Here is a 17,810-nt window from a genome sequence, read left to right as displayed (position 1 = left end):
GACAACCATAGATACCAGAGTGGAAAGACATCTCCAAAAATGTTACATCTACTGTACATGGATGATTTGAAGAAGTATGGAAAATCACAAATGGAAACTGAATCACTGCTAAATACCAATTTCCATGGAATTTTGACTAGACAAATGTGCCACCCTAGCTATGAAAAAGGGAAAATGATTGACATAAAGCATAGAAATTTCCCATAATAAGATCATTAAAGGACTGAATAGTAAAGGACACTATAGAAATAAGTAATAGTAGTAGTACAGATATCTGGGCAGCCTACAGGGGGATGGCATGTAGTAAAGAACACAGTTACCAAGTGCCATTCACCTGAAGGCTAAACTTAATGATGGAAATGCAATAAGGCCATCAATATTTGGGCCTTTCCTATCATTAGATACAGTGTGGGAATTGTAAATTGGACTCAGGGCAGAGCTAGAAAATTTGGATCGAAAAATGTAAAAAAAAAAAAAAAAAAAATCATGACTCATCAACCATACTCTGCATCTCTCCGTAGTGATGTTGACAAGCTTTACCATTTCCACAGCATAAGTGTCAGTTGGTGAGCTCTTTTATAAAGACATAGTAATATGGTAGATGATGGCAGATAAAGACCTGTACAGTCCATCCAGTCTGCCCAACAAGATAAGCTCATTACGTATGGTATGTGATACTTCATATGTATATGTGGTCTTGATTTATCCTTGCCATTTTCAGGACATAGACCGTATAATCTGCCCAGCACTGTCCTTGTTCTAAAATTTCTGAAGTTCCAAGCCCCTGAACAGTTCCACTCCATTCCATCAAAATCTATTCAGCCATCATCAAGGCACAGACCTTAGAAGTCTGCCCAGGGCTGGCCTTGTTCTCCAACTTCTGAAGCTGAATGTCTAACAACAGTCAGAGCACAGACTGTAGAATTCTGTCCAGTACTGTCTTCGCTTCCCAATTACCGGTTTTGCTTCCTGATATCTGTTAAGTTTCTTTGGATCCATTCCTTCTAAACAGGATTCCTTTATGTTTATCCCACACTTTTTTGAATTCTGTTCCCGTTTTCATCTCCACCACCTCCCATGGGAGAGCATTCCAGGTGTTTACCACCCTCTCCTTGAAAAAATACTTCCTGACATTATTCCTTAGTCTTCCCCTTTCAACATTAATTCTTATCCTCTCATTCTAGCACCTTCCTGTCTCCGGAAAAGGTTTGTTTGTGGAATAATACCTTTCAAATATTTGAACGCCTGTATCATATCACCCTATTTTATAAAAGACATGTTTGCTTTGTCTATAATTTTAGCTATAAGCTATAAACTTTTACTTCAGGTATACTGCACTATTTCCCATCCCCCTTCTCTCTTTTCCTATCAGCCACCTGCAGGAATTTGTGGCTGGTCACCATTGCTAAAGGGCAACTCAGATACATGGTATATCCTGTTACAAAAGTAATTTACTGAGAAAAGGTATGGCAAGGACACCAATTGCAAGCTTCCAGCACATATGAAAGTCCTAATTACAAGTCTCCAGCCCATATGCAGCACCTATGATTGGTCCAGGGTAGAGGAGAGGTGGATGCTCACCACAGCCTATAAAACCATGCTGCAGACAAGGGCACTCTGAAATAGTCAGGATGGCAGTAGAGTTTCATATCCTTGTCACAGCCTATTTCCAGGGGGGTGCTTCCCCTCCGATAGAAACAAATTCTCTATAGCTATGAATCTTTCTTTCATTCATTCTTTCTTTCTCTGCTTTCTCTCTGTGCTGAGACCTTTGTATGAGGAACAAACTCTTCTTCCTCTTTTTTCTCTTCTTTATATAATTAGTCTAATTACTTAATTACCAGAGGCACTGATGTTAGATTTTGTAAGTTTTGTTATAACTTTACAACTGATATCTGATGCTGTGCTGGTGAGTGAGTAATTAAGGACTTTTAATTCTCTCTGATTCTTGTACAACTTTTTTCTATAATATTTTATAAAATTTCATAAGTTGTTTTAGCGAATAGCAAACCAAAATGCACAGCCTAGTACAGCCTTTTATAAAATAGGGCTAGTTCTGAGACCCTAATAATGCACAAATGATCATTCATAAATTATACCTGCTCCAAAGAAGGAGTAAATATGTGTGTATATTCTATGCATGTACTCACTTTAGTAAAACCCATTTACACCAGGTGTATGGTCCATGTTGGCGCCCAAATACGGTTGTTTAATGCACAACTAAGTTTTCTGTAAGTAATGTGCGTAAATGTTGTCCCCATCCATGCTTCCCTAGTGAATTCCCCTTTGCATTTACACACTAAGGCAGTTGTGCACGTATCTTTTAGAACACCGTTGAATACACAGCTGACACAGACCCTTGTATGTGTTCATGATATGCATATAGGTGCTGGTATTCTATAAACATATGTGCGTAATTGGTGCCTAACTCTAGAAGCTGCGTTATACAGTTAGGGGGCAGGTGTATAAATATGCCATAGAACTTTATAATGGTCCTTTGTATGTGTAAAACGGTTTACATGTGGAAAAAGCGTTATAAATTTGAACTGAGCCCATGGTGGTCTGTGGTCATAGGAGCCGACTCTATGGGTGCCGTGGGTGCTTGAGCACCCCCAATATTTAGGAAATTCCTTGTATGTGTCCAGGGAGGGGCTATTTCCATTGTGCTTAGCACCCCCAATAATTTTGAAAAGTTGGCTCCTATGTCTGTGGTCATAAATGTTTATACCATCTTTCAAAATAATAGCTTTAGATTGTATTTCTGTACTCTTCTGTTGCATGCCCCCTCCTTTTCTTTTTTATATAGTGGGTTTATATATAAGGGAAACTTTTTAGCATCTTTGAGTTCTTCCCTCCTCCCTTTATTTCCAGAGGCAGGGCCAATTCAGAGTTTGACAAGCTTACAGGGCACTGATCCTTAATTATATGGCCCCGGCTACATGGAACTCCATTCCTGCTGAGCACAGAGCCAGGCCCTCTTATTCTAGTTTTATAATAGTGGTTTTAAGAGAGAGTTGTTTAATCAGGCCTATGGACAGTCTGTACATGCTTGAATGAATGTCCATTGTCCCTGATAAAGGTCCAGGGAATGCTGACTGTAGGTTTGCAAAGGTGGTGGGTAGAGGAAAAAGAAAACTGTAGTCCACAGTGCATTCCCTTCTTAAGTCTCTAGGATGTTCCTGTTTAATATTTTTCAGATATATTTGTAGTTAATTTCTGTATTTTAGTTTTTGTAAATTGCTGTGGTGATTAACTTTCAAAGGTGGTCTAGCAAATAAGTAAGTAAACAAAACTTTTTCATCAACCCCTGACTTTATCTGATGTATTAACTTTTTTTTACAAGCTACTCTTTGAATGTAAATACTTATTTAGAGCATGAAAAAATTTATGTAAGGTCCTAAAGTCAACCACTTTATTTTTGTTTTCTACCCCTAGAGAATTGGAATAAACAAAACCGATCCAGAGATGTTAACAGTAGATGAGATTAGTAAATTTGTGCGCCTTAATATTGATCCATCTACAATCACGTGGCAGAGAGGTAAGGGCTTGTCTCCATCAGTGAGGTGCAATTTAAACTGAATAGCATTTTGTGCAAGGGAATAAGAGGGTAATTTCAAAGCTATTTCCATGGGGAAAAAAAAGTTTTACCCATGGAAATTGGTTGTCTAAAATTGCTTACCCTGCCCATGAGTAGAATTATGTGCGTAGTGTAACAAAACAAATGTGTGAGGGTTGGAGGGGTGGGGAAGAGGGTGCTGAAACAGTGTGCATATGTCTATACCTTTTCTTAGGCAATTTACAAAGCAAGACCACTTAAGTTTACTTTGAAAAGTAAGAAAGGAATAACATAGGAGGTAATTTTATAACAGGACACCTTAAAAAATGTTGTAAAAGCATGCCTATTTTATAAAGTCAGAATAATGTAGCTACTTCAAAATGTGTTATGGATCGAAGTTACAAACAAAACACTAGAGTAAGGGAGCAAAATATTGAGACATGTTTAATGCACTTATTACACCTTAAGATTGTGCAATAAAAGGGGGGACGCAACCAGCCTCTGCTTTGTATTTTACCCCAACAGGGCAGGTACATACTGCACAGGACCATGTTAGATGCCTCAGTGCATATGTGCACCTGTGCTGTTTGCTGAGACATGTAATGCAGGTCTCGGTGCAAACTGAAAAAAAAAAGAAAAGAATGCAGCTATAGCAGTGACACAACCCTTCCCTCCCCACAATAGACCCCCCCCATCCTTCTGGTACACCCCTCAATAAACTCCTTTCACCACAGGTAACCATCCCTTCAATAGACTCCCTTTCCACAGGTAACTGCCTTCAATAAACACCTCCCACTTAGAACTCCATCTCCCCAGATGACCCCTCAGTAAACCCCCCTCTAAGTCCATGGAAACATCCATTGCAGTTTGCTCAGAACTCAGCCACTGTGTATAATTAGTCTCATGTTGCATCAGTATTGCCAGGTTTGTCTATGCAAGGAGCAGCAGCCAAAGTTGGGGATCAAGTTCAAGTCACCAGAAAACTAAGGGTCCCTTTTAGTAAGACGCACCGAAGAGTGGCCTGCGCTGATGTATACGCATGTTTTCAACGCGCGTAAATCCGTTTTCAGCGCACCTGGAAAAAAGGCCTCTTTTTTTTTTTTTTTTTTTTTGTGGCCGAAAATGGATGGGCAGTAAAATTAAAACCAGCGCGCGTCCATTTTCGGCCTGAGACATTACCACCACCCATTTACTTAGCAGTAAGGTCTCACACACTAACTTGGCGGTAAGCATCAGTGAGCGTAAACTGCTGATTACTGCCGGGTAAGCGCCATGTGGTAGAAAATATTTTCTACCACATGTTTTGGACGTGCGTCAAAAATGGAATTACCACCCAGGGCACACGGTAGCTGTGCGGTAGTTCCAATTTGACACGCGTAGGCGCCTACTCGCCTTAGTAAAAGGGCTCCTAAATAATATGGCAAGCAGTATTGTGAATAATGGTCTGGTAATATGGCTGCTTGTGAATAAGGTGTAATTGCAACCCTGAAAAGTGCAATATCACAAAGTGCACGTACCTGCTTTTGTGGACCCTACTGTGTAGCTGCCCCTGCAGTGCACTAAGTGGATTGGTTGGTGCAATGGCCTAGAAAAGTAGGGTATCTGATGACACTTTCAACAAAAAACCAAGGAACCATAGAGTCCGAATGTAGTGGGGAGTTTGTGATAAAAACACCTCTGAGTCTGAGGGTTTTTTTTTTTAATCACAGTAAAATCGCCAGTACTTTTGACCTCTGCGGTTCCTTGGTTTTCTGTTGAAAGTGTCATCAGATACCCTACTCTTCTGTTTTTGTGTGTCTTCTCATAGTGGTGTCTCTATTCCTCCACCTTTGGTGATTTCTTCTGGTGCAGTGGCCTGACATCCTGGGGAACCGGGTTCAATTCCCACTGCATCTCCTTGTGACCCTGGGCAAGTGACTTAACCCTCCATTGCTGCAGGTACAAAGCTAAGGGGGTCTTTTACAAACGCACACTAGGTAGTCTCCTATTTTTTTTAAACGGCGGTTTTAACATCGCTTTTTAAAAAATAGGAGACTACCTTGAAACACCATCTTGTGAAACATGGATCTATGTCGGTGATTCCGAGTCTCCGTCATATACAATCGAATGTGGCTGAAAAGCTAAGTATTACTTTGGAACTTAAAGATAAAAATGAAGAAATTGGGAAAATTGATAGAAGTAAATGCTATATTGAAAAAATAAGCAATAATTTAAAAATTGGGATTTATGAGGATTGCAATACCGCCTCTTTCAAAATGCTTGGCTCATAATAATCTTTAGCCACTTTAGAGGTTGGTACGCTAATCTGATGATCCTGTAAAAGCGCCTCAGTGTGTTTAGTAATAATGAAGATATAATTGAGGTGAAGTTGAGTATATTGTAAGTGATTGATTACGCACTCCCTTCACATCTTAAATTTGGATATATGCCTACATATTACTGTCATAGAAATATATGGGCATCTCTAACGTTTAGCGCATGCTTATTTTTAGTGCATGCTAAAAACACTAGCATGCCTTTGTAAAAGGACCCCATAGATTGTGAACCTACTAGGGACAGAGAAAGTGCCTGCATATAATGTGTACAGCATTGTGTACATGTAGTTGCACAAATGATTAGTAGGGATATGGAGAGTCCTGGAGATACCCACCGAATTGTTGCAGCAACCCCAGCACGCACCACTATCTCTCATAATGTTGCTGTGCTCTTGCTGCCATTTCCAGCTTGCATGGGTCATTGGATCCTGGAGATGGCTGACTCTTCCCCCATTTAGTTTGAAGGAGGCAGCTACAGTGGTAAAGGCGGTTAGCTTGGCAGAGTTTAAAAAAGGGTTGGACGGTTTCCCAAAGGACAAGTCCATAAACCGCTACTACCAAAATGGACTTGGGAAAAATCCACAATTCCGGGAATAACATGTATAGAATGTTTGTACGTTTGGGAAGCTTGCCAGGTGCCTTTGGCCTGGATTGGCCGCTGTCATGGACAGGATGCTGGGCTCGATGGATCCTTGGTCTTTTCCCAGTGTGGCATTACTTATGTACTTGCGTACAGTGGAAGAAAAGAACCGGCACCTATGCAGTAAGTGCTGATGTCACCGCTGTGTTTGGTGGGTATTTGCCGTTTTTGTTTTATACATTTGTATAATAAGATTATTCCAGCGATCCTTATGTTTGATTTGAATAAACTAATAATACTAAAAAAATTTAAAAAGTGCACATGGCCTTTTATTGATAGGCATTATTACTAGTCACACAGCTGTGTGTAAACAGTTTTCTGATTGGCGAGTGAGTTTGCAATTATTTTCTGAACTTTCTGTTCTTATTTATACTGCATCCTGGAGCAGCTGGATGATTGGAAAGCTTTCTGTTTAACGTGCAGGGTAACATAGTGAACAATTGTCAGTAAACCAGATGGCAGCAGGTTACATGCATTGTTTTGTATCTCTGCATTTTTTAGTATATTTTCAAAGAAAGTACTCCTGGGTCTTGCACCTACTATATCTGTGGATTGTCTACAGTCTGGAAAGTATTGTGTATATTTGAAATATATATGCAGACTGCATATCACCCTGCTTCACCTTTAACCTTTGCATGCCTCCAGAAACACCCGTTTTTGAAAGGCTATATAAAATCAAAACTAGTTAAGTGTAACCAGTCATATTCACTTCCAGCATTCAAGGGCTTTTGCTGTGTGCAAATCTCATGTACATTCATTAGGGATATCCTGAAAACCCAACCCATTTGCAACCTTGAGGACTGTTTGTAAATGCAACTGAACTTGGATGGTCTTATTCAGCAAAAAACATTTTTAAAATCCCTTAGCTGTCTGCGTTGTTCTGAAAATTATACTTTCCATGACTTTCTTACAAATGTATCCTGAAAGGTTTTTTTTTATCTTTAAGAGAAGTACAACAGAATGCCAAGAATAGTAATTTTGAGGAGGAAAGAGAGGAGATACTGTGGAGTTGACAGAGATAAATAATCAGACTGTACAAATTTGGATCAGGGCCATGGCACATTCTTGGAGAAGTATGGTTAAGAATAGTAAGGGAGAGAAAATAAGTTTTTTTTCATTTTGGATTTTATGTTATGATTGCTATGTTTGCTCACTTAGATGTTTAAAAAAGAGAAAAAAAGAAAAAAAAAAGCTGATAAGCAAACTGTAGGTAATAAAGATGCCATTGAACTATCTTAATACATTTATTGCCAGCTTTTGAGAACAATGCTTCCTTCATCATGCTTCTTTCCCTGAGGGCTGGCTTTAAGGTGTACAGTGTATGTAGCTGCATAGGGCTTCAAATATGATAAGGTGCCACCTTGTTGGCACCCTTCCATTCTATATACTTCAATATCATAGAAGTAATTAATTAAGGAGCTGTGTAGATTTATGCATCAAGTACATGTGTGAGTGAAGGTATTCTTGTCATTCATCCACATATCTGAACATACATGCACAAATGGCAGTTATCTGGCTATGTGCTACTTTTCAATGGCGTACAGGTGGGCATTTCCATGGGCAGGGCACACAAATATATGTAAATTATAAAATACTATTATGTATGCACTTATCTTGCCAGTGTAGGTGTGAGCATTTACAGCAGCTCTGTAGATGGCATAAGTGCTTGTGCATAAAAATATTTGCGTATATTTACCCAGTTACACTAGTATTCTATAAAGAAAATTATGCACTGACTTTTATGTATAGAATACGCACATTCGTGATGCCAAAATGTAGACACCCTCTTAAGGTTCAACATTTTTATTGATGACAATTCAAAAGAAACACCTTCAACCTGCTGAATATACAGAGATTCAAATTATACAAACATGCTCTGTTAAAACCATATGATACAGCTCGTCATCAAACTTTTAACATATTATCTCTACCCCTCCCCCCCATCTGATTGATGGTCAATGTGTATGTGCTTCAACTTTTCATTTATTGGATTGACTCCCGTCCCAGGGGAGGTCCTGGGTCCTGTGCTCTGATGGCCCCCTCCCCCGTTCCTGAGAGCGTCACTCTTATTGTGGCAGACTTATTTTACTTTACCAATCTACCTACAACAATTGCTATAACTTGTTCTGTTAACCATTGTATATAGCATAAGTGTAATATCAAATCCACCTTAGCAGAACTCCCATACACTTTTGAATTAAACAACCCAGCCTTCTCCCTTCTGTCCTCCTACTCCCCCCATCCTATTCCTAAAGAAATAGATGATGGAAAAGAAAAAGAAAGAGAGAAAAAACTCTGTTTTATGGCCACTTCATAATCAGTTCAGAACAAAACTACGAGCCCTGGGCGCCAATGACTGTATATAAGGCTCCCAAATCTTCAGGAATGCCCTCTTTCCTTTTGGGGAGGATCCCACTTCTCTCCTCTCCATCATCAGCAGCTCATACAAGAGACACCCTCTTATAGAAATATCCTTCATGTGGGTAGAGGAAATAAAAGCAGTGGGGAAATAATTTTATACTACATTACATTACATCTGAGTCTTCTAGCCTGCATATACATATACAGTTCAGTGTGGGTAACAAAAGAGAGCTAGAGAGGCATATTTTCAAAGCACTTAGCCTTCCAAAGTTCCAAAGCCCCTCCAATCCCCAATCCCCCCAGTCCCCCCCCCCAAACCCACTCCATGCAACTCTACACCATTACCATAGCCCTTATGGGTGAAGGGGGGCACCTACATGTGGGTACAGTGGGTTTGGGGGGGGGGGTTGGAGGGCTCCCATTTACCACCACAAGTGTAACAGGTAGGGGGGGATGGGCCTGGGTCCACCTGCCTGAAGTACACTGCACCCACTAAAAACTGCTCCAGGGAGCTGGGTATGACATTTCAGGCTGGCAAAAAAGTTTTTTTTTTTTTTTTTTTTTTTTTTTTTGGGTGGGAGGGGGTTGGTGACCACTGGGGGAGTAAGGGGAGGTGATCCCCGATTCCCTCCTGTGGTCATCTGGTCAATTGGGGCACTTTTTTGAGACTTGGTCCTAAAAATAAATGGACCAAGTGAAGCCGGCGAAATGCTCCTCAGAGCCGGCCTTCTTTTTTCCATTATCAGCTGAAGCCGACCATGTCTTAACAACGCCCCCGTCCCGCCTCCCATACCCTTCCGAAACGCCCTCTTTAACTTTGGCCGGCTCTGCTATGGAAAGCAGTTGAAGCCAGCCAGCCAAAATCGGCTTTCCATTATACCGATTTCGCCGGCTTCAGGAGATGGCTGGCCATCTCCTGATTTGTGTCTGAAGATGGCCAGCGATCTCCTTTGAAAATAACCTCGTGCTCCACAAAACTCTCATTTGATTCTGGTAAATTATGGACTAGGCAACGTGCGTCTGCATCACCCACTTGTGAGAATATAAAGCCTGCTGTCTTCTCAGAACACCTGCTACAGGTAAATACCTTTGCTGCAGCCGAAGATTTAAATGCCTGAATTGGTTTTTAAATTGCTCTAGCTTACGATGAATCACAATTCTGTCTTTAACCAAAGTCTATACCACCTCTGAATTATCTTTGAAATATTTTTCAAAAGTCTCCAACTTCTCACGATGCCTAACTTCTAATGTCTCAAATTTTTGTGCCAAAATTCCATAAGATTGGAAATATCAGAGGAGCAACTTACAATAGTTAAGTCTAGCTTGGTGAGGATGCCCCAGATTGCCCCTAGAGTCACCTCCCTGTCTGATGCACTGCTCCAAATCCAGATGTTAAATCAGCCTGCTGCTCCAATGGATTATTGGAGATCCCCGATACAGAAGTTAATGGCTGAACTGACATCTCCAATGGAAGAATCTGAACGTCTCCTTCTGTGTTATGGGGATCTTCTATCTGGCTTGGGGTGGGAGGAGGAGGGTTCCAAGATACTGCCAAGCTGGACTCACCGCTTCCATCTGAAATAACGGTCTCTCCAACAAGACCTGTAAGCGCTAACAAGCGGGCTGGCATCTACTGCTCGTTAGGGCTGAGAGAAATCTCACCCCTAAGCATGTCGGAGTTCCCATTAACAATGCCTGCAGCAGGACTTCTGGCCTTCGCTATTAGTTCCGGAGATTATCTGGGTAAGACATCCTTTTATCCAGGGTTGGGACACCGAAGGTGTGGGAGGCACTGAGCTTGTAGTAGATGGGACTCTTACCTTCCCATTCCATTTGTGTGGCATCATAAGGGAGCGAAGAAACAAGAAGAAATCTGGGAGAGGAATGAGCCTGTACTGAATAACCTGGTGGAGTTCCTGGTCTACTTTCGTAGGATTTTTGAGGAGCCTAGCAAGGCTACTTAGGCAGCTCTGGAGCTACTGAACCTATGACAGGAAACTCAGACCATTGGAGATTACGCCCTTACCCTTGTCCCATTCCTTCACAACTTGCCAAGTCCTGAGTTGCAGCCTTGCTAATTCCTGTGTTGTAGCCTCTCTAGTGCCTAAGTTCCTTAGATTTTGAGCCAGCTTTATCTCCTTTTCTTTGGCTTCTGAGTTGACCTGTTTGCTGCAGTCGGACCTATGACTGTGGTCCAAGGGCTCACTACCCCGAATCACAACAACCACAAATTTTATCAACTAATCTCCAGTCTTTTCCACTTAGTTTTAAAAACTTTATACCACAGCATTAACAGAATCTAGCAGGCACTGCAGGATCTAGTTTAGTCTTACCACCCACCCCTAGGACAACTCTTCATTTATAGTCAGTTATTGTAATTAGGGTAACAAGCAAGGAGTGCTCTTAGAGTTTTAAATACATTTCATTACCATCTAAGAAGGAAACACTAAATAAATCATGCAATATGCTATATAAACTAAAAGACACTTTTATATTAGGCTAATATCTTTAATACTGTAGCAAGTTTTAAATTATTGAAAAAGTAAAAAACACTAAGATGGAGTCAGCAGTCCAGCAGCGAGAGGGGTGCTATCCAGTCTTTTGCATTGAGTGTCACATGTATGATTATCTCCCAGTTGGTGAGATGTCATATGTATGTGCCCGATGCAAAGAGCTCCTAGCTCTCAGAGAACGTGTCCATTCTCTTGAGGCTAGAGTAGCAGACTTGGCGGAGCTTTGGGAGACAGAGAGGTACATAAAGGAGACCTACAGGGATGTTGTAGAGAAGTCCCACCTCCAGTCTGGTAGCCCCTGTGCTACCTTGGAGGAGGGAGGTCTCCTAGAAGAAGAGCATCACCCTGGTGAAGTAGAAAGTACTCCTGTAGCCAGGACCTGCCCACCAGGGGATGTACTATCCTCTTGTACCGAGGATATGTGTCCAAGTGCTGCCCAGGAGGGAAAGGTTAGGACAGGTGTTGTACTTGGCGATTCGATCATTAGGCATATAGATAGCTGGGTGGCTGGTGGATGTGAGAATCGCCTGGTGACTTGCCTGCCTAGTGCGAAGGTGGCGGACCTCATGCGTCACCTAGATAGAATTTTAGATAGTGCTGGGGAGGAGCTGGCTGTCTTGGTACATGTGGGTACCAATGACATAGGAAAATGTGGAAGAGAGGTTCTGGAAGCCAAATTTAGGCTCTTAGGTAGAAAACTCAAATCCAGATCCTCTAGGATAGCATTTTCTGAAATGCTACCTGTTCACACGCAGGGCCCAAGAGACAGGCAGAGCTCCGGAGTCTCAATGTGTGAGTGAGACGATGGTGCATGGAGGAGGGTTTTAGATTTGTTAGGAACTGGGCAACATTCTGGGAAGGAGGAGCCTATTCCGAAAGGATGGGCTCCACCTTACCAGGGTGGGACCAGGCTGCTGGCATCGGCATTTAAAAAGGAGATAGAGCAGCTTTTAAACTAGCATTCAGGTGAGAGTTTCATTTTCACTTAATGAATTTATGCACCCACCTTTTGTTACCCTTCTGGGTGTAGTCTGCACTGGTTAAATAAAGTGTGTGTCCATCCCATGTTATACATAATCGATGAGACAGTCTACAATAATATCATTAGGGTCTTTTAAATTTGTTGTACGTGATATCTGTTGTGGGCACTTGTAGTTGTCTTGGTACTCCTAGTGCTGGATCTTGTCAGAGACAGAGATAAAATAAGTTTGATGTCAAGGACTAAAAACAGGTAGGAGCCAACGATTACTTTGACCCCATCATTTTAAATGCGCTTTTTCTGTTGTTGTACTACCTAGGGAAGTAGCGCTTCCATAAAATTGACCTAACCGTCAACTCTAAAAGATCAATTAATTCATTTCAATAGTCTGCATTAGCAGTCTCCCTCTTTAGCCCTCCACTCCGACTGCCATTTGAATCAATGGCTTCAAAAAGGGATATTTGATTAACTGGCTATATATTGATGTTCAATAGTAGTAGTGTTTTATTACCTGTAAGCATAAAGTTTTTTTTCTGTTTTTCTCAGTGCTGGACACAAATGACCGATTCTTACGAAAAATTACAGTTGGACAGGCAAAGACAGAGAAGGGATTTTTCCGACAGGTATGTATTGAGATATTGATTCGGATTTTCTCATAGTTTTCTTAGCACCCTGCTGTTAAGCGTTGAACTCTTTAAATTTGTAATAAAGAATCTAAAATTTCATTTACAATGAGGTTGATTGTATCAGAGAGATCAAATAATGCCTGATTTAAAATTTTTACTATATTTATTTTTATTTTATTTATGGAGATTTATTAACCACTTCTATGAGGAGAGTCAGCAGCCAGACTCATATTTGGAAATACGAAAGCGCCAAACCCCTAAGAGAAAAACTACATTGGCTCCCACTTAAAGAACGGATTACTTTCAAGATCTGCACTCTGGTACATAAAATCATACACGGTGAAGCCCCGGTCTACATGTCAGACCTTATAGACTTACCAACCAAGAATACTAAAAAATCATCACGTACATTCCTGAATCTCCATTACCACAGCTGCCAAGGACTAAAATATAAACTAACGTATGCATCCAGCTTCTCCTACATAGGCGCGCAACTGTGGAATGCATTACAAAAAGCCACAAAAACAATACACAACATAACTAATTTCCGAAAATTACTAAAAACCAACCTGTTCGATAAAGCATACTATAATGATCTATCTTAAATACTAGACGACAAAACTCATACCAGAACTGGACTAAACAGAACTCTCTATTCTTGAATGCCTAACTCATTGAACCTTAACGCATTACCTTTTTATTTCTCATCACGAAAATGAATTCTTTTTACTTGATTGCCTAATCTACTCTGTCATCTACGAACCTTAATGCAATGTAACTCTGTATTTCTCCTTCCAGAAATGGCGATTGCCATTACGGAACAATGTAAGCCACATTGAGCCTGCAAATAGGTGGGAAAATGTGGGATACAAATGCAACAAATAAATAAGATGGTGTACAGCTTGACATAACGCATAAAGCTTAGCATTTCAGTAAAATGAACAAAAATAAGCCTGAATACAATAAAAGAAACATAGAAAAATGTAGGCAGATAAAGACCATATGGCCTATCCAGTCTGCCCTTCTATTCCACCTACTTTCTCTATCACTTAGAGATCCTATGTACTTATCCCAAGCTCTCAAATTCAGATACTGTTTTCATCTCCACCGAGAGGCCATTCCATGAATTCACCACCCTTTCCACGAAGAAGTATTTCCTCCGGTTACTTCTGAATCTATCCCCTTTCACCTTCATCCTATGCCCCCTTATCCAGAGCTTCCTTTCAGATGAGAGACTCCCCTCCTGTTCATTTGTTACATGGGTATTTAAATGTCTCTTTCATATCTCCCCTCTCCCGCCTTTCTTCCAAAGTATAGATATTGAGATTTTTAAGTCTGTCTCTCCTCATACCTGTTGAACCTGACTTACCTACAGCCTAACATCAATTCAAGAATGGATGAAGCACAACAACCTTTATCTGAATCCAAGTAAAACCGAGCTTCTCTGGGTCCCTAACGCAAATGGACACATACCTAACATCAAAATCTCTTTTCGGAAGTATGAACTCCCCCACAAATCAGGAACCTTGGAATACAGTTAGATTCTACACGGATTCCCAAAATCCAAGCAACTAGGCTGCCTCTCTCCTTACGTTGAGAAGGAAAATCTTATCCCAGTTGTGCATGCCATGATAACATCAATTGGATTACTGTAATGCTGTCACGTACCTGAGACATCAAGGTTGGCCAAGCCTTCTCCCCTCAAACAAACTGTGTACTTCCCTTCTGACTCCACACTTTGGGCGTGCCTACACATTAGCGTGCCTGCACTTTGGGCGCGCCTACTCCGACGTCAGACGCCTTCACTTTAAAACCAGGAACTTCTCCCTACTTCATTGCCTCAGCTATAGCCTTCTTGATGTCTGGTGCGTTTATCTTGTTGCTGTTCTGTCTGACCTGACTACTGCTGGATCGCTGCCTGACATATTCTGCCTGGACCTGACCTCTGCTGGATCGCTGCCTGACCTGACTACTGCCTGGACTTGACCACTGCTGGATCGCTGCCTGCCTTGACCACTGCCTGGTACTGACTTCTGCTCTGTTCTGTCTTTTGCCTCCTTCTGTCTGAGCCGAATCCTCTTCCTCTTCCGACTTCTTAAGTCCTGTTGAGCACCTGAACCCAGAGGCTCAGCCACTGGGAAATGGTGATCACCGCAGGTGAAGCGTTGGGTTTCTGACTGCTTGTCCTTTGATCAGCACAAGGGCTCACTTCTACTCCTGACATTGTGACAGATAGCTGAGGCCATGAGCTCGTCAGACAAGCCCAACCTACCTGACCTAGAGAAGATGATATGACAGCAGCAGTCCCAACTGCATCAGTTATTGGGAGTTCTCCAAGATGTCTGTTCCTAGCGTTCTGCTATCCGGACGCAGCACTGAATAGCAGGGCCACCGGTAGGTGCCTCTGCACCCATTCTGGCAGGTTTGCTACTCCGGGTTCCTGAACCGTCTCGTTTTGATGGATCTCCCACGGCCTGTTGAGGCTTCCTTAACCAGTGCGTTATGCATTTTGAGCTCCAGCCACCGTCTTTCCCCACGGACCACATTAAGGTAGTCTACATCATATCTCTATTATCGGGTCAAGCCCTAGCTTGGGCTTCTCCCCTGTTGGAACAACAGGATCCTATCCTTATGGATCTTTCAGCTTTCCCTCATCATTTCAGGATGGTGTTTGATGAGCCTGGATGTCCCTCATCAGTCGCTAGTGAGCTCCTCCAGCTCCAACAAGGAACCCTCTCCATAGGGGCTTACGCAGTTCGTTTTTGGACCCTTGCTTCAGAGTTGCGTTGGAATCAAGAAGCCCTAACTGCCACGTTTTGGCGGGGGTTAGCTGAATGAATAAAGGATGAACTTGCGGGATGGGACAGACCGGCCACCCTCGATGAACTTATAGCCTTATGTATTCATATTTTCTTTCACAGGCATTTTAGTTTTTTTTGATACACATTGTTCAAAAGACAGTCTATATTTTCAAATTATGATTGTGACGCGAGAGTCTCTTAATCCACACGTTCTAATCATGCTGAAGTTAAGAACAGATTGCGTCCCGTGTTTATGATTAAATTGTGCAACTCAGCAGCCAGAAGTAATGGAACATTTAATCAAAAATCAGCTGTCCCAAATAAACACACTGACTGGGTGTGTGATGAAATAATTGGACAATATGAACGGTTTTTTAGCTTTAGAATAGAGTGAGTATGAAAGTCAATAATTGACATTTATTTTTATATTTTAGTTTGGTCATCATAGCTAAATCGTGTTTTTAATTTAGGGCTATAGTATGCTCTAGGGTGCGCATTAAAGGATTTTGATGTGAGTTCCTGTTGATTCATAAGGCAGAGGATAAAAAGTTCAATGTTTTCAGCACTTGGGAAATATGTCAGAATCCTTTACATTTGAGCTTGTATAACAAAAAATGTATTTCTTAATTGTGGTAGAAAACACACAGGCATAAGGAGCTGTAAAAAGTGCAACATGTATTACATTACACATCATTCTTATATTCTGCAAAGGCCTGTGCAGTTCCATGCAGAGCACAAAAGAAGGAAAACAGAAATATAATTTGGGAAGTACAATTAAAACAAACAAAAAAAACTAACTCACATATGTACTAAATAGGAAAGCTTTCTGCTGTTTTCTAAACTTTATATATTTCCTAAGAGTACGAATGGGTCCAGGGAAAGAATTCCAAATCATGGCTGCTTGATAGGACAGTGACAAATTCAAATATCTAATACTTTTAACCAGTTTAACTGAAGGAAACTTTAAAACAACTAACACCTTTGCTCCCTCGACTCAACAGTTGCTTTCCCTGTGCTATTAAAGCCCTTAACACAGTTTCTGTGCTGTACCCTTTATGAAAACCTGATTGGGGTGAGTGCAATAAATCATACGTATCTGACCCAACTGATTCGTAACCCAACCCTCCATTATTTTTATTCACAGCATATTGATGTGACTGGCCTATAATTTGCTATCTCTTGCATGTTACCTTTGACATTTTTGAGTATTGGGTCAAAATAATACCTTCTCCATGTTCAGGAAAAACACCCTTTAGCAAATGGTAATTTAGCCACAAATATAGGGGAAGCACACATCAGCCACACTGGACAGGCATCCAAACTACAAGTAGATTTTGTATAACTTTTTAACAATCACCTAGATTCATTTATATCAATTAACTCAAATCTATTCCAAATTCTATCCACTGCAACATTAGAATCTTTTTTTTTTTTTTTTTTTTAAGTCTAGGGCAGCCATCGCGTGTTTGTGGACATGAGTACATTTATGAAACCAGGGAAGGTTGTCTTAGTCCTGGCTGGACGCTATTCTGGGCGCAAGGGTGTCATTGTAAAGAACATAGATGACGGCACCTCAGACAGACCCTAAAGCCATGCTGTGGTGGCTGGCATTGATCGGTACCCACGCAAAGTGACTTCAACAATGGGCAAGAAAAAGATTGCTAAGCGGTCCAAGATCAAGCCATTCGTGAAAGTTTTTAGCTACAATCATTTGATTCCAACCAGATACTCTGTTGATATTCCTCTGGACAAAGCCATTGTCAACAAGGATGTATTTAGAGACCCTGCTCTGAAACGCAAAGCTAGGCGTGAAGCCAAAGTGAAATTTGAGGAAAGATACAAGACTGGCAAGAATAAGTGGTTCTTCCAGAAACTGTGATTCTAAATGTGCAACAGAACCCTTGTCCATAATAAAAGGTTATTAAACACCCCCCCCCCCCCCCCCCAAAAAAAAAGAATCTTTTTCTAAAATCAGTAATATCATAGAAGAACACTGAGCTCTCAACATTTCAACTGTAC

At 41.2% G+C, this 17,810-nt stretch overlaps 1 protein-coding gene and 1 pseudogene across 1 annotated transcript in view; both read left to right on the top strand.

The window, feature by feature from the left end:
- Positions 1-17,810, top strand: part of MTHFD1L (methylenetetrahydrofolate dehydrogenase (NADP+ dependent) 1 like) — a gene marked incomplete at its 5' end in the record, with an annotated part of 452,100 nt that overhangs the window by 147,932 nt on the left and 286,358 nt on the right. Inside the window, 2 exon segments of the mRNA XM_030195103.1 lie at positions 3,436-3,538; positions 12,911-12,987. Of these exon segments, the coding sequence (XP_030050963.1) occupies positions 3,436-3,538; positions 12,911-12,987 (180 nt within the window).
- On the top strand, positions 308-17,717 carry LOC115466904 (annotated as a pseudogene).

Source organism: Microcaecilia unicolor, chromosome 3 (genome assembly GCF_901765095.1).
Source record: "Microcaecilia unicolor chromosome 3, aMicUni1.1, whole genome shotgun sequence".
Lineage (NCBI taxonomy): Eukaryota > Metazoa > Chordata > Amphibia > Gymnophiona > Siphonopidae > Microcaecilia > Microcaecilia unicolor.
This window is presented reverse-complemented; position numbering and strand designations above follow the sequence as displayed.